Source organism: Salvia miltiorrhiza, chromosome 4 (genome assembly GCF_028751815.1).
Source record: "Salvia miltiorrhiza cultivar Shanhuang (shh) chromosome 4, IMPLAD_Smil_shh, whole genome shotgun sequence".
In the NCBI taxonomy this organism is placed as follows: domain Eukaryota; kingdom Viridiplantae; phylum Streptophyta; class Magnoliopsida; order Lamiales; family Lamiaceae; genus Salvia; species Salvia miltiorrhiza.
The window spans coordinates 26,433,258-26,456,721 of NC_080390.1; the positions used below are offsets into that span (position 1 = coordinate 26,433,258).

A 23,464-nucleotide genomic window follows, 5' to 3' on the forward strand; every position below is an offset into this window, starting at 1 on the left:
TCAACATAGATAAAAGATTTTAAGTGATGAAAACGTGGGGCATAACACGTAATATGATTTTACTTCAGTTTTAGCATGAGTATATGTGAATCATAGAAAATTATTCTTAGTGCCCTTTATGAAGTTAATGGGTTTTATTGTATCTTAAGGGAGATGGAGAAGTACTTATTAACCTACTATTATAAATTGAAGGTGTGACTATTTTCATGATTTATTATCTAAATTGGATTAATAAGTTGATTGCATGAACTTAGTTGATGAATTACATTCCTTAGGATTATCTCTTGAATTTTCTCAGATTTTAATTTGTTATTTTATTTGATTTTTAGCCATTTGCTTAATTATAATTGTTTTGCCTAGTTTTAAAATTTCCAACATCTGAGAGTTTAGTGGGGACCAGATAATAGTAACGTGTCTATGTTAGATTTAAGGCTGTAAATTCAGATAGAGGGTATCAGGTATACTTAATTTCACCTGGCCCAAGTATCGGGTACTTGATATCCTCTAAATTCATAACGCGGGTTGAGTGCGGATATTTACTAGCATAAAGAATCAGGTATCACGTACCTACATACCCAATTTTTTATTTATTTATTTTTGTTTTATTACAAAATTTATATAATTATTTTATTTTTTAAAATTAAATCTAATTAATTTATATGATTATATTGTGCCTTCATAATTAAAAATGCTGGTACTGTCATTTTGCTGGTCGAGTATCCACAATTTTTGAGTAAAAAAAATCCTCATCTGTAAGGATTCAAATAAGTCTAAGTATTCGGTACCTGAATACCTGCAGTGGGTATTCGGGTACTTGCATGTGGAACGGGTAAGGGTAGCATATCTAAGGGATTTTGTGTGTTATAGGTACTCGCAATTTACGGGTAGGGTACCTGACCCGCCCCGAATTTACACCAATAATTAGATTACTAGTTGTGTTTTCGTTAATTTGGTCTCTTGAAATGATACTCTGCTTGCTCTATGTTTAGTATTGCACTGTTTAATTGCGATAATATATTGCTAATATTTTAAATATTGTATATTTTATCTTTTTAATCTCAGTTATTCTTACAATACCAAAATCAATATTCTAATATATTATTTCCTCTATCCCATAACAAATGGTTTTTTTTTTGCACAAAAATTTAAGTGATAATGATTAAAGTGTAAAATGAAGAAAAGTGGTGGAGCCACTTTTATTTTTTACATAAAAGGAATAGAATTTAGGAAAAGACGGAGTAAAAAGATAAAAAGTGGTGGAGTCCACGTTCAGTTTTAGAAAGACGATCCAAAGAGAAAATGTAGACACTAATTGCAACTCTTTCGTAATAATTGATGAAAAACAATTCGTCTGACGGAAGGAAGAGGGAAAAACTCCTCTGCTTCACTAAGAAAAAAGTATGTACAATAGCAACAATTTTGAGTGTTCATCATCTCTGGCGCATATGCACACAAATGAAAACAAATCATACAAAAATAAACAATAAGCATTGAAAATATACATAAAAATGGAGATGAAGTAATGAATTATCTGCCCTCACCAATGATCTCATGAAGCATGGGTTGACTAGGATCAGCAAGGGGTGAGTAAGCTGCAATATCCGTCGTTGCAGCCGTCGTCGTAGTCGTGGAACCGACACGAACATTGGCATCAGACGTTGAGCTAGCAGTGTTGGTACTGATGAAAGTAGTTGCATCACTAAACGCCCAATCAGTGAGATATCCTGGCCGTGTAGTAACGGACGCCACTTCAATGTCGCCGGAAAGCATAGCCACGACGCGCGACATCATCGGCCGTAACCCCGGGGATGCCTGCGTGCATAGGAGGGCGACGTCGATGATTCTTCTCACATCATCGACGTCGTATTCATGTAGTGTCGGGTCCACCAGCTCGATTTCCTTGTTGTTTTCATGGAGATTCCAAGCCTGATCCATTCATTACAAACCAACCACTACTTCTTAGTGGAGTTACATGAGTTGGGGCAAATAATGTGATTCTAACCGGACATTTTGGACTCGTTATCAAAATTTAGTATCCCTATATTATGTGCACTTGGAAGACGATGTGTAATGCTGGAATTGTATGTGTATGAGTATATTATGTGTTCCATGGATTTGATACAAATCGAATATACCATGCATATTAGTATTTTTGAAAGGTTGAGACAATTTAGCAACTTAATATTAAGTTCATATATAAAAAAAGTCCTTATCATAATAAAGTTTAAAAATAGTTATACAAAAAAGGAATAATACAAAAAAAAGAACCCCTTTTTGATTTAAAGTAAAAATACCTACAAAGATACTAAAAGAAAGTATAAAAATAACCACTTTTTGGTTTAAAATAGTGTTTTGCTTTACACTGGTGATATCAATACTAAACCTATGCTTGGTCTTGAACTAGGGGTAGAATAGTAGGAGTTGCTATTTTTATATAGGAGTTTTGACAAATAAAATCACGAACTATTTGGAGTTTGCAATTTTAACGCGATTTTTGAAGTGTGGCGTATTAAATCACCACCTTTTCAATTTTTGCAATTTCGTTTCCTATTTTTTTTTTTCGGTCGCTAGAGTATTGAATTGGAGCTTTCGTGGATTAGTAAAGACAGCGCCGTTTTTGTGAAGCTTAAATGGCGTCGTTTCGCACAATTTCAATTAATTTTTTCTCCAAATTATAAAGAGATTGTATCATGTGTTTGCAACATAATTTTCAATATTCATCAATTTTATAGAAAACAACTTCGTAACATGAATATTATGTGGCGAACAAATCCACGTAAACTCTAATTCAACAATCCAACGACCGAAAAAAATTGGGGGGACGAAATTGCAAAAATTAAAAAGGTGGTGATTTGCCAAAACCCCTTTTATTTAAGTATCTTTTTTTATTAGTGACTAATTTTATCTTTATTATTTTATTAATCTACTTAATAAATATTTGCCTCGTTAAGATGATATTAGAGAAATACGTACCCATTCAAGAAGATATATCCTCTCCTCTTCCAAAGTGGAGTCGGAATTGAGCCTTCCACTGACGATCTCCAAAGCTACGACACCGAAGCTGAAGACATCAGCCTTCTCAGTGAGATGCCCACGCATGGCATATTCCGGTGCTAGATACCCACTGCACCAACTCATGATAAAAAAACAAAATCAATTATCTACAAATGGGAAAAAGGTTTAACTAAGTATATAAATGTGATAAATCCACAAAAAAAAAAGTATTATATAAATGTGTAACATGTTCTCTTTGATGGAAAAGAGTGGAAATTATAGTATATTTTTACATATTATGTAGGTGAATTTCCATGCTAACTTGTTTTCTTTTATTTTCACTCTAATTCATGATAAACCTTAAGTATTGATGTGATAATATTTTTTATATTTTTTCAACTTAAGGTGTGTTCTCTATGATTGATAATTTTATTATGGAAAAAAGAGGGATAAAAAAAATTCTCTTTCTTTTCCCTCATTTTCTACAAAAAAGAATTTTACCCTTTCTCATTCGTCATTTTAAGAATGGATAATATTTTCACACCAAAAAGGGGGTTAATATTATCACTTTTTGGAGTGAAAAGAATTAATGAAAAATGATGAAAATTCTCTTTTGTAGGAAATGACTGAAAAACATTCCAAAAGAGAATTTTTTATTATCCCTTATTTTTTTATGATAAATTTATCAATCAAAGAGAACACACCTTTAAAGAACACCGGACAAAAAAATAATGGGGACCACTAAATTAAAATGTGATAAAATTTCCCGTTTTTTCTTGTATATCCTTTTCTTATAGGGTGTGTTATCTTCGGTTACAAATTTATCATAACAAACGGCGGGAAAAGATGAAAAAAATTTAGCACTCATTTTTTTTAATCTTATGTTCTCCATACCCCATGATAATATTATCATGAATTGAAATGAAAAAAAGGAAGAAAATGACCCTATACCTTGGAAAATTATCCACCTTAAAAGAATATGTGAAAATAGTAGAATTAAGATGAAAATATATATTTTCTACCCTTTTAATTTCCATCAAAGAGAAGGCTCCCTAATAAATTTGCATCCAAAGAGTAAGCAGAAATGTGAGTGTTATAATAACTTACATTGTGCCTGCAACTCTGGTGCTGATATGAGTCTTCTTGTCGTCATACAATTTGGCCAAGCCGAAATCTGAGAGTTTAGGGACGAGATCGGAGTCGAGCAGGATGTTGCTAGCCTTGACGTCTCTGTGAACAATCCGAACGCGAGATTCCTCGTGAAGGTAAGCCAGACCCCTCGCTACCCCCATGCATATGTCGGAACGTGTCTTCCAGTCGAGATGCACTGTTCCGTTTCCAAATAGCACTTGATCGAGGCTCTTGTTCTCCAGATATTCGTAGACGAGGAGGCGCTTCTCTCCCTCAATGCAGCAGCCGTACAGTTTCACAAGATTGCGATGCTGCACGGCTGATATAGTAGCGATCTCAGCCACAAACTGGCTCTTCCCTTGATGTGATGCCACAGACAGTTGTTTCACTGCAACTAGTCTTCCATCCCCGAGTTTTCCCTGTTTCTCAAATCAAATCAAATCAAATCAACAACAAATTCCTATATATATCTTCTTCTCACCTCAATTTGTTAAGAAAAACAAGAGTGGAAAACAAGGGATGTAAATTACTTAACTTTGATCAGTTTTTAGTTTTGCAAACCAATTTAAAATCTGTCTTAAAATTACTAAAACATTTAATTTCGTCTGACCTTTGCTAACAAGTGAGATTCTGACCCAATTTAATGCTGACATTGCCGACTGAAAATCCAAAATCCCAAATCGCCCGACACTACGTACCAATACGTCTTTTTTCGACTAAAACTGCACTTGACGAATTAAAATCGACTAAAATTGATTTGAATACGAGGACAAAATTGGACTGGCATCCGGCCTCATCAATAAAATCCAACAAAATTAAAAGTTTCGTACTTGTCAGGCAAATTTTTAAGTTGGTGTGCGAAATCATAATTTGATCAAAGTTCAATAATTCACATGTTACTATTCCTAAAATTTAAAACTAACCACTCATGACTAAGAATGAGTTTTGTTGTGAATTGCTCTTTAATTTGGGCAATTAAAAATCAAGAATGTGTTTGTTAGTGAATTTAATCTTGAATTTGTTAATTAAGGGAAAACAGTACATTAAGTCGAAAAATGACTATTTTAATCTTCATATTATCTTTACAATATGAAAATAGCTTTCATATATTAACTCTAAGTAATGAATGTTGAGTAATATGATACCTTGTACACAGGTCCAAATCCTCCCTCTCCGAGCTTATTAGAAGGATTGAAGTCATCAGTAGCAGCTCGAAGTTCAGCATAGCTGAATGTGTAAGTTTGGGCATCGATCCCCAGAAACGCTGTAAATCCCAACAAAGAAAAAGACAAGATTTTAGTCCAATCATTAAATTTTGAAGATATAATTAACCTAAAACCGGTGGAATATAAAAGGAACTAAGACGTTTCGGTTTGATGTAGTAAACAAAAGTTTCAGTATGGTGGCAAAATGGGTTCCTACTTGGTATTCATCCTCGTATTGCCCAAACCATTAATCCAAATTGAGTCCATTCATATACTACTTCATTTGACATGGGCAAAAGATAGAAATTTTATACGAAGTTGGAGACTTTAAAACATAATCGAAAGTTTGAATCATAAACTACATTTACCCTACTCGCAGACAATGTTTATCTAGGCAACTAATGAAACAAGTAGAAAAAAGATGAAGATTGGCACCAACGATCTTACCTTCATCCTGAAGGTTCTTTTGCCGTTTTCTCCTTTTTGATACATAACAAAGTGCAAATATGAAAAGCAAAGCTGCAACTGAAATTGGAACAACGATGCCCACAATCAGACCGGTCCGGTTCTTTTTGCCACCAGGAGGATTATTCGAAACGCTTGGAGTGAAATCTGATTATTCAAAAGAAAAGCAATTAATTAAGTGATGGAAAGGAAAAATTAATAAATTTGCATGATGAAAAACAATGAATTTTGACATACTTGGTGTTGCACTAATTGCGGAAACTAAAGGTCCATATACAGCTTGAGCAGGTACACAGCAGGTCCCTTTTCCCGCCCAAAACAGATGGATTTCCATATAGTTTTGGACTACCTCTGCGGTGAAGTCCCTTGTCACAGCTCTTAGAGGAACCCTTCCACTCTCTCTCTGCAAATCGAAGTCCTTCTCCGCCAAACTCCCCTGGTTTTATGTCATCATAAATATCTCAATTTTGATGATTTCGACATGTCTGAAATGTCTATGTGACTTAAACAACTGATATAGTTGGATGTCTACGCCACTTCAACTAGTCACAATGACATTAATTTGCCGAAAATTGATAACCATGCGAAAACTCAAATTAACTGAAAGTTCGTGTACTTGGTCGGAGAAAGAATGCAAAATCGATAAAGTTCGTATAATAGAAGCAATTAATTACCCAATATAAATGAATTAAATGCATTGGCAACCTGGATGTATATGTCAAAAACACGCCTTTGAACACTCTGCCAAGTCCTAGCAGCAGGGTTGATCGTCTCTGCAAACTGGAGCCTCACAGTGTAGTTACCATTTTCCAGTCCTAAGCCGTAATATCTCAGATCCCCAGCTGACAGACGAACATTTTGGAACAACTCCGAGTCCAAAGTGTTGGTGAACTGAGATGCAGACAAGCTAATGTATTCGGGCGCAATGTTGTCAACAGGAAAACCCGCGTTGCTAACCGCCCATCTGCGCGTAGAGCTCACGTAATGCGTTGCCGGACCAAGAGCCTCACTGTCTGCTTCGTACTCCGTCCCATCATTAGATGTAATACTCCGCCCACCACAATTCACTGCAAATCTTGAATCTGCATATAAACTCCAACAATTTTATAAAATATTTCAAGAGCTTATAAAATGTAATTAATGTCTCAAGAACTTCTAAGTTGTCAAAATATTTGAATAATTAAATGCATAAGCTAAAGGATAATTGTGTGCTAAAGAGATGAAATCCTAGTTAGAGGCATAAAATTGAAGAGAAATGAAAGTAAAACTATTTTTGTAAAATATCGAAACTTATTTTGGCAAAAAGTTTTCAAGAGTTTATAAGTTGTTTTAAGGAACTTATAAGCTAGTCAAATAACCTCTTTATTAATGTTACTACGTACATATAGGCTGCCCTCGACCGCAAGGGAAATTCCTCTGAAGACATTCCAAACCAGAAGGTAAAGCACTACAAGGAAGAAGCAGATCAATTATATGTGTATACGAGAAACAGATAGGTAAAAACAAGCAAAACCAAATAAGAACTCGAATGCCTTGAAAAGCACCTGGTAGTGTTTGAACCTTCAAGGGTGAAGTTGTTGGAAACCACATTACTACACAAAATAAAGATTTTGATGTAATTAAGAGGAAATCAAGAATGACACAAGACATAAATATGTATTTATGTGTTTGTTCTACTTCTATCTTACAGTTGTAAGTTCTGTTCACCAATCCAAGATGGGAAACTCCCCGATAGTTGGTTGTATGATAAATCTCTAGAAGCAAATAAACAAAAGTGCAGCTATTAATAAAAGATACATTTGATAGATTTTATGACAACATCAACTTTTGTTTCTACTAACGTAAATATTGAATTAGAAAAGAAACAAAAAAACATACATGTTCCTGAGTGATGGACTCTTCTGCGACGGTAGTCCACCAGTTAACTTGTTACTACCAAGAAATCTGGAGATCGGAAAACATGAAATTACTTAGTAGCTTTATTTTATTTGGAAATTAAACATGATAATATGCTGGAAAGTTACATGTTAGTGATCTGATTGAAAATGAACCCTGGAACTGTGCCATTCAAATTGTTGAAGCTCAAATCCCTGAAACATATATAGAATTAGAATATTTATTGTCGTCTTCAAATGAAATCCCATTCACAGTAGTTATGGCAAGGAATATATATACACTTACAGAAGTGTCAAACTCCGAAATCCCTCAAGAAAAGAAGGTATGCTACCAGAAATATTGTTGTTCCTCAACACTCTGCCAAATATTAGAGCTCCGACTCTTCAGTTAAAATTCACATTACTTTTATTTAGATGATCTACGACTTCTTACAAGGTCGAGAGAGAGGTCATGTTTCTGAGGAAGTTGAGCGACGAGCTACCATTATTAGATACATCACTTATCCTCCTAAAAATATGTACCATTTGGCCAGGAAGGTTAGCTTCCTCATAATCAAGAAAAATGAACATAAAAAATGAAAATGTGGATAACACTTACAAGTCAATCAACGAGCTTAAATTTGAAAAAGATGCTGGTATTGGACCTTCAAATGAATTCCCTTGAAACCTCCTATAAATACATACCAAATGAAGCTAAGAATATTTCTTTTTTTGCAAATCCATGCACTCACATTCCAAAATAGTAGGATATATATAAACAAGAAAAATATTATGAAATTTCTACTCACAGTTGAGCAAGATTAATCCAGTTTCCGATGAAGTCAGGTATCTGCCCCGTGAATCCATTGTCCGATGCCCATCTGAAACCCCAAACTTCACATTAATTAATCATTGAATGTTTATATCACAATTTGTTTGTTTACATAGAAAAACATTTATAGTGGTCTTACACTGTCTCCATGTTGCGTAGATTTGCGAATGTTGGAGGTATTGGACCACTAACTCCAGCACTATTAATGTATCTGGAAAGAAAAATATAATGAGGGAAGTTTAGCACAGACATTCTATATTCTGATCAACAAAATCTGTGGTTTCAAATTAAACCAAAACCAAAACAAGATTAAGGGTTACTCTAGTTAAGGTGACTAAGGTCAACATTTGTCAATTATATAAAAATACTACTGCAGTATTATCAAAGAAATAAAGGGAAGGGTTAATTATAGTTTATAGTTTGAACTTTCCGCAAATTTCAATTTATAGCCTCAACTTTGACTTACATGCGCTCTCAATTTTGAGAACTTATTTGATTATATAGCCCATTTCAAATTTTCTGGGGGGGCAAAAGTGGATTTTTTTGGCCAAATGGCTTGATGTTTTGGACGATCGACTGAGGAGAAACATGCAATTCGTAAAATGGCAACCAATGATGTGAAGTCAATGTCTCCCCTCAATCGATCGTCCAAAACAGCAAGGCATTAGGCTGAAAAATCCATTTTTGGGGCCGAAATTTTTTAAAGAGATCATAATCAAATAATTTGTCGAAATGCATAACATACAAAAAATAAAATAAAATTCACTGAAAGTTCATACTATAAATTGTAATAAACTCTAAAGTGAAGCATAATAGATGAAATGAAAAGATTGAAAGGGTAATGAATTACATTTGTGTTAATCGTGTTAAGCTCCCGAGCTCAGATGGTAAAGGGCCAGAGAAATTGTTAGTGCCAAAGGACCTGCACACAGTTAATTTCAATCCTTCAAACAAGTAAGTAGAATTAAAAAAAAATTATAAGTTAGAATATAGTATTGAGCATTTGAGCATACATAAAAGAGCAAAAACAAATTTGAAGCAAAAAAGGGAACTCACAAGGATCTTAGGTCGGTGAGCAGTCCAAGTTCCCTTGGAATCGTCCCTGATAATGCATTTATGCCGAAGGACCTAATAATATAAATAAATCAATATCTATATATTTGTAGTTGTAGGAGAGAATTAATGAACCAGGGGGCTTAGCCCACTGGCCACCAGGTCCTCACTTAAATGAAGTGACCCGGGTTCGATCCCTCGAATTGGAGATTGGAGATATAAGGTGGATTTGGTGAATGGGAGAGATAAGGTGGTTCTTGGAGTGGATGGGGAACTAACTACTAACATCTAACATGACTTTGCCCGATCAAAAAGAAAAAAAACAAAAAGGAGAGAATTAATGAATTTAAAATGAGAAAATTAAGAAAATAAGAAGGGAAAATAAAGGTGGCATACAAGTACTGCATGCGAGTGAGATTTCCGACGGCAGCTGGAATCGGACCTGTCAAATAGTTTTGGGCCAAGTTCCTGACATATAATGTGTTTTCAATAAAACAATAAAGGGATCCAACAACATATTAAAAAAATGTCATTAGTAGTTGCAAGTGATTTGCCTCAAATTCAATTTTGAGAGTAATCACAAATATGTCAATTAACCGTTCTTTTGTTTACAATAGGAACTTACGTAGGATACACATAAAAATATTAAATTTACATAATATATTTACACGTAAAAAATAAATAAATCATATCACAATTATGAAGAACTGTAGATAGATAGATTTTCTTATTTGATTCTATCAAATATATAAAGCCTATAAATATTAAGTTATTAACTATCTTTAGAAATTAAAATACGGAGTAAGTAATAAGGAACTATACACTTTTATTAAATAGATACAAGTTAATATATTGTATTACATTATTACCCTTAATATTAATGCATAATAAGAATATATGTAAACCAAATTTTGTAAAACAAACTCTTTTATAATAGGTATATAAAATAAATAACGCCCAGAAGAAGTTGTCATATATTGTAAATCATGGAATAATAATAAACATGCAAGCGCGGATTTGGGAATAAATCATACAGATTAGTGAGATAAGTGAAGTTCCAGAGTTCATCAGGCAGCGGACCAACAACGTTCATCGCGTATACTCGCCTGCAAAATAATTAGTACACCAATGCCACCACATCACTTCAACTAAACAAATAATTAAGGACATTAATTATGTGTATATGTGAAAAAGTTAGAGACGAAATTGTAGAAAGAAAAGAGTAATTATAGTTTATGTCCCCAATTTTTTACATTTAAAAAAAAATTCACCTTACCTTTTTATTTAAAAAATTCTTAACTTTAATTGGAAAAAGTTTAACTTATATCCGCCTTACATAATGCACCTCGTCCAATTCTTAATTGGATCTTTACGAGTTTTTTTTTTTTTTCTTTCTAAAATTTCATATTGAACAATGCAGATTTTAGCAAGATGACTCATTATTGTATTGTCGGATTATGCATAAATCAAACATTTTCGAAAGTTCAAAGTTTTTGAAATAAAAACATAATTAACTAAAAAAAATTGTTGCATGAATTAATGATGGGGACTTACAAAAGAATAATATGGCAAATAGAGTTATTGTCGTAGGAGCAGTCACACTTAATGGAGGGATTAATATTATTGGTTTCAACATCAGTTGCATTAGTGGCAACGCCGCTGCATAGCTCGCCGCTAATGTTCCAATTATTCGTCGCTGAAATTCCCCATCTCTCAAACATGCGGTTTAGAGCTCTTGCTGCAAATCAATATAACAAGTTTATGCTTCCATTTATTAACATTATATTGAATTAATATTTATCATATTCTAAATTTTACATAAATATTGCACATTCAGTAGAATTGGGAAAGTAAACAAGTAAGATGAAATAAGACGAGTTAAGTGGAATTAAGCTAAAGCTAGTTTCGACTCATTCTGTTAACAAGTTTCACTAAACGAGCTTTTCGCAATCAAAGTTTTTATACTAAATATTGTCTAAATGATTAATTGAGGAAGAAAAACTAATTTGGATTAATAACAAATAAGAAGATTATGACAAAACTAATACTACAAGATTTCAAATAAATAATAATAAAAAAAGCTAGAAAATTGAATAGCATGTTTCAGTATGAAAATATATTGATTGTTAATGTAAATACTTTTGTAATTGTGCATCTAGTCCATTATGAATTCGTGGTAACAAATTATAAATTTAAAAAATAATTTTTTTGCTTATAACTAGGATTAGAACCCCACATCCTGAATTTAGTCAACAAATTCATAAATACACCATAAATCTTCATAACTTAAAATCTGAAAATAATTAATTATAGAATTTTAAAAATTTAGCATTTATGCTCCAATTCATTGCAAATTTAGTCCTAGTCATCCGCGCAAATCTAATTATGATAAATTTGAGGGAAATAAGACAAAAGAATATTAAAATTCAGCGTGAGATTTGAATTTGACAAAAAAATAGTACTATTAGAAAACATTATGATGCCTCCAATCATAAACTCAATTTTCAGTTTTATAAGTGCCCCATCAAATTTAGAAACTCATCTACTTTTTTTCTTACATCTCCTCCGACAATAAACCAATTTCTTACTTTTGAAGGATCCCACTATAATACATACTCTATTTATATATCTATATATACATTAATTTTATTTCAATTATAATTTGTATATTATTTACATATTTTAATTATATATTTAAATTATCTAATATAATAAAATAAAATAACTTTATAATTCCAAAAATTTGAATTATACATATGCCCCCCTCAATTTTTTTTTGAAGCGGATGGCCCCCTCAATTTTTACTACAAGTGATTCAACAAAGCAATATATATATATATATATATATGTATATATATATATATATATATATATATATACCATCTATAAAGTAACATATCCATTTTGAATTTATAAAGTAACATATCTATTTTACCTAACGTACATATTCAAAGGAAAAAAAAAAAGCAAAACAAAGAAAATTGGAACACCAATATTCGGCTGAAAATAGGCCATTGAAGGAATGGGACCCGCCACTATTTGGATGAAATCAGCAAATGGGCCGCGCCTGGGACCCGCTCTGTCAGCAGAAACTGGTTCCAGTTCGGAACTAGTTTCTCCGTTTTTATTCGAAACCAGTTTTCTTTTTCTCAATTCTGGAAACTGAAATTTTTACCCGTTGTTGGAGGCACCCTTAGGACCTAGGAATATTGAATTAAATATACATTTCGATGATTTGAAAATAATAAACTAACTCTACAATCTACATGCGATTTTTCATGTTTTGGGCTATTATTTTGGGCCACACCAGCCCACTTTCTCTCTCTTCTTCAAAATATATAAACTAATCCGAAGAAAGTAGATAGTATGAAATCGGATTTTGACTAAATAAAATTTAATATTCAACGAAATCAAAAGGGATAATTAAAGAGAACGCAAAGATAAGATCTGAGATCATCATTGAAGGAGAAAAGTTGCAATTTTTCGTCCTCGAAGAAAATGACACAAGTTGACAACTACCACAAAATCAATACCACTCTGGATTGAATTGACTGGTTCAAGTTTCAACATCTATTTTAAGAATATTTTTGGTAAATATTTATGGGTTTAATTAATTTATGTAGCACGGAAATCTAGCAAAGTCAATCTTGCAATTAATTTTGGTTTAATTAGTCCTGCCATTTTTAATGTATTATTTTCGGTTTAGTCCTAAAACTACTACTACTATTTATTTTCAATTTCTACACTTCAACTTTTTTTTAAGAATTACACTTTAGTAATTTGGATAATATTGTGGAGCGTGCTCTCGAGATGCGTTCCATAAAAACAAAGGGGTTGTGTGGTTTTAGGTTCTTTTTTCGAATATTAGAGGCCATGTGAAACTACTGCGGCTCTAGCTAAAATAGTCTCAATTATATAGTACTACGTTAAACAAAGAATTAATTAGAACTATGTCAGGAACAAATTGTTAGCCCAAATGAAAATGTATACTCACTTCATCCAGGATACATGTGATGTGAATTGGAGGATACAAGTGGTAAGAAAATATTATAAAATGTGTATAAAAAAAATCACTAACATTTATTTACTAAATAATTAATAAATGGTTTGTGAAATAATTTTTTGGAAATACCATATGAATAAAATATAAGGCTATATGTCATAAAAAAAAATCACACTTATTGTGACAAATGAAAAAGGCAAAAATATGGCAACTATCATGGACGAAGCAGGGAGTAAAAAGTTGGAAAATAGTATTAACACAAGTACAAAGGCAACCTATCATTCTAATTCACTAATATAGACACGCAATTCATTCATGAGGCACATTTTTTGGTGTATTATGATGTATAGTGTATTCGCTATTAAGTTATATTGATGATTAAAATCCAGTTGAAGATTCAATCTAACGCTAATTAAGTACTAAAAAGTCCTAATAGAAAATCTTACTTCAAAACCGAGAGATTTCGCCTTGATTCCCAATTAAACGAGATGTAATTATTCTTCCAACCTCAAGCAATCCCAAGCACTACCATCAGCTACCCACTATCAAATCCCAACTTTAAACCTTTATGTTAATGCATAAAATTTTCATTGTTTGGATGTCTTCAAATGGACAAATTGTTCGACAACTCAAAAATCACTAATCAAAGCCCATCTTTATTTATCCTCTTTTTTTTATCATATGTTTCGCTCAAAACCGATTTACACCAACTTAATTCTTCGGCAAAAAAGGAAAAAGGGAGCAAAGGTGTACCATTTAAAAAAAAAAAGAGTCATATATGGAGTATAAAACATGAGAGAGAGAGAGAGAGAGATCACCTTCAGATGGATCAGTGGTGGCGTTTCCGGTTGTAGTTTGAGCTTGCCCATTTTGCACCACGTGGGTAGAGGCGAACACAACCAAGAAAACCGCCAGCCGCCACCGGATAGGTGGTGGTGCCGCCGCCATATGAGAAATGATTGTTTCAAATATTCGAAGAGGCAAGGACTAACTCTTTGAGAAGAAGGGGGTGCGTGTTTGTGTGTGGGAAGATTAGATGGCAGTATTTTAAATATTGTACGTGTAATCATGAGATGTATGTGAAAACGCATTTTTCGACTTTTCTTCAACATAGATGGTGGCTGACAGAGACGCAGCTCACATTCCATTGCAAAAATTGACTATACAATCAAGTTGACAAAAACATGTATTTTAATCATCACTTTCTTGATCTAGTGTACATATCACAAAACACCAATTAATATTTTTGTTAATATATTTTTTCTTGGGGAGGGGAGTAGTGGGGTAAATTATGACAAGTAGATTATGTAACATTTGGGTGGACCAAATTGAATTAATAGGCAATTAGGCATCATGGGTTATCCAAGTGTTTGGCAATCTAGATATGTCCTCATGTATTCTACCATACTTGACATAGCCAAACGTGATTTCCCATGTAATAGCTTGAGTATAAGGATTATGATATTGGAAAACTTTAGAAAATGGTTTCCCAATTCTTCCCCTTTTGATGCAATAGCTAAGATGATGCCATGTTACTATGTCCCTAATTATATGAAATTCACGGAATGCATAATATTTTTTTTTTTTTAGGGTGGATATTCACCGACTTAAAGTTATTTGCAAGAATTTAATTACGGCTGATACCACGTTGCATTAGCTTTGGCCCCCAGCATTTTACAAACCATAACTCATGGAATATCAACACTAAACCAACATAAGGACTTGGCTTATAGCTACTGTAATTATAAACAAAGAAAAAATAGTAATGAAATAATCATACAACTAACGAAACAAGATATATATGACTTCACAAGTATTAAAAGTCAAAATTTTCAGAGTGCAACACCAAGATTTGGCTAATTTTCAAAAACTAATAAACACGAATTCGAATAAATCACAAGCAAACACCATAATACATCAGCAGGTATAGCCACGCAATGGGATACAAAATTTGATGCAGAAAATATATATCATTTGCCAATATTCATATTTTCAAAAACAAGCCACGACATCAAATATGTAGTACAAAAAAATCGGCACAACAACAAAATGAATAGCAATTGCCTAAGTAATGAAACAAGATCCTACTGTCTATTTGTTCTTAGATTAGAGAAATTCATCACATACTGTGGTCTAGCCTCTTCCATGAAAATCTCAAGACATTCAACCTTATCTGCGAGGATCGAATTTGTCATTCAGTGACAAACCAGGGATGTTACTCAATTGCTCAAAAACCTCTTTCCTATCAAATTGATGGCAAAATAAGGACAATCTTTTAGAATGTAAAGAGAGAATAGAGAAGAGAGAAAATATATGACAAAAATTAAGTTGCGAAAATATGATAGATGAAAGAGGAAAGAGAAAAATATTTTTGTAATTTTAAATACACATTATTTGTTTCAAATTTATTTTTAGAAAAGTTATATTAAATTAAAGTTTTTGTTATAATCATTAATTTAAGATGTATATTGAATATTTTTCATGAATAAAAAAATATGTGCAATATAATTATCTTACATATGAAAATATCATATCCCCAAATAATGTTATTTTACCACTTGATTCTTAAAAATCGTGATATTTGATTTATGAAAAAAAATACTCAATATACATCTTAAATAAAAGGTTATGACAAAATCTTTAATTTGGGGTAAAAATAATCAAACTAAATTTAGAACAAATAAGTTTTTTCTTAATGTCGAACATATAATATTTTCTTTAAGTTTTTTATATTTATTTTATTTTATTTTATTTTATTGGTCTAATATAATATTTTCTTTAAGTTTTTTATATTTATTTTATTTTATTTTATTGGTCTAATTGCCTGTAAATCCATAACGTATTAAAGTATTTGATTTTTGCACCAATTTTGAAAAAAGTGGCTTCTAAATCCATAACCTTTTTTATGTCTGATTTTAGTTTGGTGATCGATTTTTTCTTACTTCGACGCCGGAACTGACAAGGTGACAGTCGGAATTGACACAATAGCAGCCGGAATTGACACGGTGGCACATTTATGACATGTGATTTTTTTTTAAAAAGACAAAAAAAAAACCCTCCATCATCCCTGCCTTTCCCCCAACCCCAAACTCTAATTTCCCCTCCCCCCACCCGCCGTCGCCGCCCCCTACCGCCACCACCGCCGGTGGCTATTTTCTGTTGCTCGTCCGGAGTTCAGAGGGGAGAGAGTTGACGGGAACCTTGGTGTCTAGATTTGGGGATCTGGGATTTCTGAGGGGAAATTGAGAGATGAAGTAAGGGAACATAGGCGGTCGGCATAGCCTCGCTGCCACCGTCTGACTGAGAAGTCGAGGGAGATGAGGGATAGGCGGCGGCGGCTATTTGCTATTGCTGGTCCAGGAATTTCAGAGGCGGTGGCTGTGGCTTCTCCTAACGGCCGTGACTTCTCCTGATTTCAGAAACGACATGGGGCGAGAGAGAGGGTGAGGGGGTGACGTGGCTTCTCCTTGCCGTGGATGCTCTGGCGGTAGAGGAAGGCAATGGGGCCGTCGTTGCCTGTGATGTTTGTATCGAGTGCGAAGAGCTTGGCGGCGGGAATAGCTTGGGGTATGTGGTGAATTGGGTATCTAGGGCACATCACCGGCACTAGGAGATGGGAGATGATGAAGAGGAGGAGGATGCAGGCATCGGCGCCGACGGTGGCAGTGTAGGGTTTGGGGGTGGGAAAGATGATGGGTAAAATGGGGGTTTCACTTTTTGTCTTTTTTTATTTATTTTTTCACATGTCATAAATGTGTCACCGTGTCAAATTCGGCTGCATCTTGTCATTTTCGGCGTCTGTGTAAGAAAAAAATAGTCGCAGGAATAAAATCAGACAAAAAAACAAGGTTATGGATTTAGAAGTCACTTTTTCAGAATTAGTGCAAATACCAAATACTGAAACATGTATGGATTTACATGCAATTATCCCTATTTTATTTTCGGAATCAATTTCTATTATTTTTATTTGCATATATTTTTAATTATTGTAGTTTTTAGTGCATTCAAGGAGAAAGAAATTTTATTGACTCATTTATGAACTCTTCAATTTTAAAAATCCTAAAAAATAAATTTAGAGTGAATAAATTATGGTAATTTAAAGTATTAAAGTTTTTTTTCTCTTTCCTATCTCATTTCTTTAATTTTTTTTTCTCCTTAGTGATGACATGTGTACTTTTTTTTCAACTATATTAATTTTATTTATTTTTCTATTTATTTGTGTTTTAAAGAAAAACTAAGTAAATATCTATTTTGTGTTTTACATGTTTTTTTAAATTATAATAGTTTATAATATAATATTTTTTGTATTAATTTTAATATGACTTGATAGATGAATAATTATTTATATATATTAAAAATATAATTTGAATAAGACTTTTTATTTATATTTGTATCTTAAATGTTGTGCCCAAAAATATCACCTTGTAACAGAAAATAACAAGAACACGAGAAAGGCGTCGAAACGTTGAACTTTGTATTGATTTTAGCATAAGGCTTTGAAAGTAGGTAAATAATGATAGTCGATGATTTTACATTAGGATTTTACACGTATTTATAGGCAAATCGTAGGAATTCTAGTAAGAAAATGACTCTTATTCGACTTATAATCGAATTATAACTCTTTGTGCTTATCTCGTATCTTCGTTGTGATCTTGACTTCGGACTTGGTTGACTAAGGGCGTTGGACTCTTTTGGGATAAGGTTGTTTCCATGAGATTAGGCTTGTTCTGTTGAAGGTAGCGCTGTTCGTCGATAATCTCTCTCTTTTTTCGTTATTTTCCTCCGATATTTCTGGAACGCATATTTTTATCCTCATCGGCTCCCCCATAGTCTAGTCAAAATACGACAAGTTGGGTGTTTTGGCTTGACTAAAGTGTTCAGGTGGCAGGGTTGAAATCGTCATAGCAGTGCTCTTGGACCTGTTATTTGTATTTTGTAACTTCTGGGAAATGCTCTTTCAGAAAGCGAGATGTCTCAATCGGATGCAGGGTTGATTTCCAAGCGACGTCGCTGATTTCTCTCTTTTAAGTTTGCAGCGCAGGGCTCCCTGGTAGTCTTCTCGGTGAAATCAAACTACGTCTACGATCGTGCCACGTGTCCCGCCACGTCTCCGCGCGTAGGAACTATTTGCCTTCTCACACGCTGAGATGAATTGTTTTGTTGTTACATACTTCTTTGTAATACAAGGTTGCAGTTTTGGATAGTGGCTTTCTTCACCTTGATTTTTCAGAATTTTGTTCTGATTTAAATGTTTGAGTTTCATTTGTTGAGAGGTTTTTGATGTTATCACAATTTCTTTTGAGTTTTGATATTTTATAGTGTTTGGAGATTTCATATTATATTCGTTATTTTAGGTGTATTTATATGTTAACATTAGGCTATTAGCAGGTTTAACAAAGTAGAATATTTATGATAAATTTTATCAGTTTTTGACCCGTTTTGGTCCGACCCGCCCGACGGCTCGTATAGGGCTGGGTTGGGCTTCAATTTCCGCGGCCCGCCGAATTTTTGGGTCTGCCCGATCCAGCACAAAAAATTGCCTAGGTCCACTGGGTTAGGCCGGACTGGCCTGACCCGCTAGGTTTGACAGCCCTAGACTATCGTCTATCAACTACGATTACTCTTGATATAACATGTGCATATTTTGATCGCCCTTTTTCTTATGTTTTAATTTTTAAATAAATATAATTTTTATATTTTAAATATAATATTTGCATAACAAAATTAGATTCACATGTAAATCCATTTACTCATGCTATCAAGGCAATCCCACAAAATTAGATTTGTATTCATTATTCAACAATTCAAAAACCTAATATTAAGAACAACAAATTAATTGAAAAGATGACTCACCTGACGGGTAAATCGACCTCATAAGTCCTGCGACTTCTGCCCTCTCACCGCAATTAGCTGCGGTGAAGCCCTAGCTAGTGCCTATGCGAATCCCCCCAGCTCAATTGAACCCTTCGATGGAGGAATTGAATCAGTGGCAGTTCACATACTTGTGAAAATTGAAAGAATCACACAAAGAAATTCAGGAGGAACGTATGAATATTGAAGGATTTTACCGTGCCTAAGATGCGCCGCGAGTACATCGTCGTCAATTCTTTTGAAATCGAAAAAGTGAACTACCAATTTGTGTTATTTGATTTTTTTAATTCGAAGACTAGGGGCAAGATCGCAATGAGTGAATTTTGAAAGGAGTCACTGTAGCAGTAAGCTACTATAACCGGAGCCCACCCCCTCACCCATTTCGCTAGTGTAACAGTAACTTAGGCTCGGGCCACACGCTAATTGAGGGCCTCCAGTTCCCGTAATGTTGTTTATCAAACACATAATTTTTGCTGGTTTGCTTTGCAAATTGCCGTTAACCAGGAAGTCAAATAGCCCCTAAATATAATATTTACACATATATTCATTTCGTCCATGAAAAAGAGTCCTACCATTTTTTTCACCAAAAAATGGCATTTCACTTTTTGAACCATCACATCATACCTTATCTCCTGTATTTAACTATAATTTACACTTTATTCCATTTTTTAATTAATAATGTACTTTTATTTTCTTTTGTTCTAACATTATTCCTATAAATTGTATATTTATTCTACTTACAACAACTTTAACAATTTTATTAAAATTTGTGTCCATCCTCAAATGAGACTCTTTTTCGTAGATGGATAGTATCAAATTACAGCTCTTATCATGATCTTTAATTTGATATGCATATCAAAAAATTTATAATTAGTTGAATTTGATAATTTTAGAAATGAAATAAAATAGTAAAATAAGAAGTTAAAGAAAAGGATAAAAAAATATACTACTAGTTTATATAAACCTTCAATTTTATTATAATAGTAAATTTGTCACTCGGTTTTTAAATTAATTTGAAATTGATTTCCAATTGAAAGTCGTCTTTTAATATGTAACAAATGATTAATTTTAATAGATAAATATAAGTTGTCCCTAGCTACTATAAATTATATTTTTCCAGTTGAATCACTTAACGAATATGCATGTTCACGAGCTAATGAACAGAATTACTATCAAGCACAAGTTTAATTTATTTATTTATTGAACTTTGCTAAGCGAATTTGAACAAATATTTTTTTGAGTCGAGATCCAAATAATTTACAAGGGAATTGATTAGGTAACGGTCTTAAAAATAAATAAATATTAGATGCATGCAGACACGCACAAAAGTGAGTAACCAACAAAATCGAAGTGGGTTTCGGTTATGTGCGCGAGCAGTTTAAGGTTCATGCCAACAACTCCTCCCCTCACAACAGTTACAACTCCTATCATGCATCAAACCATCTATAATTACACACACACACACACACACACACACATATATATATATATATATATATATATATATATATATAGAGAGAGAGAGAGAGAGGAAATTACATAATATTAATGTGGTTATAGAGAGAGGAAAAAATGGAGGGTGGGCGAGGAAACACTAAAGGCTCCTGGAATCCTGAAGAAGACACCGCATTGATGAAGCTAGTGGCAGAGCACGGTCCCCGCAACTGCTCACTCATCAGCACCGGCATCCCGGGCCGGTCGGGCCTGCGGTGGTGCAACCAACTCAGCCCGGCTGTGCACCACCGCCCCTTCTCGGCTGAGGAGGACGCCGTCATTCTGCACGCTCACGCCGCCCACGGCAACAGGTGGGCTCGACCAATATTTTTTTATTTTATTTTATTTTAGCATATTCATTTCATTGTTGCAAAAATTGGATTTGAAGTAATTTTGTAGACCCTAGATGGTCCACCATCTGCCTGGCCGGACGGACAACGCCGTGAAGAATCACTGGAACTCGACGCTCCGGCGAAAGAGAAATGCTCGCTGGAGCAGAGCAGTTACGGTGGGGGTGAGAAGGGCCGGCCCTTTGATTAGGCCCAAGGGCCCCCAAATTTAGGGGGCCCCAAAAGATGTATAGCCCACTAGTATTATTAGCCCAATTATATATATATATAAAAAAATATCTATAACCTATTTTTGCAAAACAGCAAGCAACGGCTCCCTTTCTCAATTTTATTTTTTGGGAGAAAGACACAAGTAACCAAAATGAGATAGTTTAGGACTTATATAGCCACGACTTATAAAACATGACTTTAGGGGTCAAAAGCTATTGAAAAGACAAAACAACCCATACTAATTATTGAATAAAAATAAAAGAAAACTAAAGCCTAAATAAGAGTACATAATTTGAATTGCAGTCGTTCTCACTCTCTCTCTCTCTCTCTCTTCGCGGTTCATCTTCTCCAACTCTCTCGCTCCCAGAAATCGCCTCTCTCTCGCGCTCGCTCGTCGCCTCTCTCTCTCGCCACTCGCCTCTCGCCTCTCTCTCTCGCCGCTCGCCTCTCTCTCTCGCGTCTGGGCTCTCTCTCGCCGCTCGCCTCTCTCTGGGTAAAGATGGTTGAGCACACCACCATCGCGACATCTGCTCCATCGGAGCACACCACCACATCCCAGGCGGCGGCAACATCTGCTCCATCAGAGCACCCCAGCGCCGCCGTTGAAGCACCATCCACGACGGCGACGACATCTGCTCCATCGGAGCAGCCCACCACCGCTGTTGAAGCACCATCCACGACGGCGACGGCATCTGCTCCATTGGAGCAACAATCAGAAGAGCAAACGGCCATTGGAGAAGTGAGTTTTCAATTTTTATTGGTTTTTATTTTCAGTTCGAATTTGACTATTTGAGAGTTGTAATATGATAATTTGGTGTTGTTTAGATGATTTGTGTTACAATGCATGTGGTGTTTGAAGAGATATTGCAATTGATTTAATGAAATTGGTTCTACACAATTGATACATTAGGGCACAATTGAATAGGATAATTGATTTGGGGGTAATTGTGAGGCAATGTATGTGATTATACTTGATTTTGTGGACAATTGAATCGAATAATGAACAATTTATTACTTGTACACAGTTGAATCAAATTAGGGCACAATCAATACTTAGTAATGAACAATTTATTACTTGTACACAGTTGCACTTTTAATACACAGTTGAATAGGGTAATTTATTTGGGGGTAATTTTGAAGCAATGTATGTGATTATGCTTGATTTTGTGGACGATTGAATCAAATAATGAACAATTTATTACTTGTACACAATTGAAATTTGTACACAATTGAATCAAATGAGGGCACAATCAATACTTAGTACACAGTTGAACTTGTGAGTACATAGTTACACATTTTCGTACACAGTTGAAGTGATTATGCTTAATTGTTGTTATTTTTTCATTGCAGCGCCGATTTCGATGGTTTAGGCAACAAATACAACGATACCAAACGCGCATAAATCTTTATGTGCGCGTTGAGGTGGCCAATCGAATTAGGAAAAAACTCTACGACGTTGGTGGTCATGCCTTAGAAGAAAGGTTTCTAGATGGCGTATTTGGACGGCTGGTCCAGTTGAGGCGCTCGGGTAGCGCCAATAATGCTCTGTCCGAGCTTATTGCTCGGGAAATAACTGACGAAAGCTTCTCAGAGTTCGAGAAGCGATATTTTGTGGGTGGACGTGAGATTATCTTCATCGCCCAGGAGTACGCCTTGGTCACGGGTCTTAGGTTCGGCCCTTCCGACTTCGACCATAAAGATGACCATGTCGCCCCCGAGAGCAGCCTCTACACGCGCCATTTTAAAGGCAAAAGAGTGAGGGTAAGCGGCCTGGAATTTAACTTCAATGCCGGATTATTGAAGGATCCGGAGGATTTGTTGAAGGCTGCCAACATACTATGCCTATATAACCTTTTGATTTGTCGTGGAGATAGCATATGGATTGATGACTGGGTATGGGCCTTAGTAGAGGACGGAGATGGTTGGGCGAGTTTTCCTTGGGGATCCTACACTTTGTCTATTTTATGCCATCAATTGAGTGT

The 23,464-nt window shown here is 34.5% G+C and overlaps 1 protein-coding gene across 1 annotated transcript; it reads right to left on the reverse strand.

Annotated features, from left to right (window-relative positions):
* Positions 1-1,352: 1,352 nt before the first annotated feature.
* Positions 1,353-14,618, reverse strand: LOC131020022 (probable LRR receptor-like serine/threonine-protein kinase At1g56140). The gene is made up of 23 exons (XM_057948651.1): positions 14,376-14,618; positions 11,109-11,292; positions 10,589-10,660; positions 9,951-10,022; positions 9,558-9,629; positions 9,352-9,423; positions 8,641-8,712; positions 8,479-8,550; positions 8,289-8,360; positions 8,124-8,198; positions 7,977-8,048; positions 7,820-7,885; positions 7,674-7,739; positions 7,484-7,549; positions 7,340-7,387; positions 7,178-7,242; positions 6,501-6,877; positions 6,033-6,231; positions 5,778-5,942; positions 5,271-5,389; positions 4,102-4,544; positions 2,974-3,124; positions 1,353-1,926 (listed from the first exon to the last, which is right to left on the reverse strand). The coding sequence occupies exons 1-23, from the start codon at positions 14,503-14,505 to the stop codon at positions 1,528-1,530; spliced, it is 3,129 nt and encodes a 1,042-aa protein (XP_057804634.1). The 5' UTR covers positions 14,506-14,618; the 3' UTR covers positions 1,353-1,527.
* Between the last annotated feature and the right edge of the window lie 8,846 nt (positions 14,619-23,464).

Bases quoted from the DNA above. Each gene is read 5' to 3' on its own strand.
- LOC131020022 (XM_057948651.1), bottom strand. From the start codon at position 14,505: ATGGCGGCGGCACCACCACCTATCCGGTGGCGGCTGGCGGTTTTCTTG. The intron at 9,424-9,557 runs GTGAGTTCCCTT...AACTGTGTGCAG, and splicing joins CTCACCGACCTAAGATCCTT to GTCCTTTGGCACTAACAATT. The intron at 4,545-5,270 runs GTATCATATTAC...TTTGAGAAACAG, and splicing joins GATTTGGACCTGTGTACAAG to GGAAAACTCGGGGATGGAAG.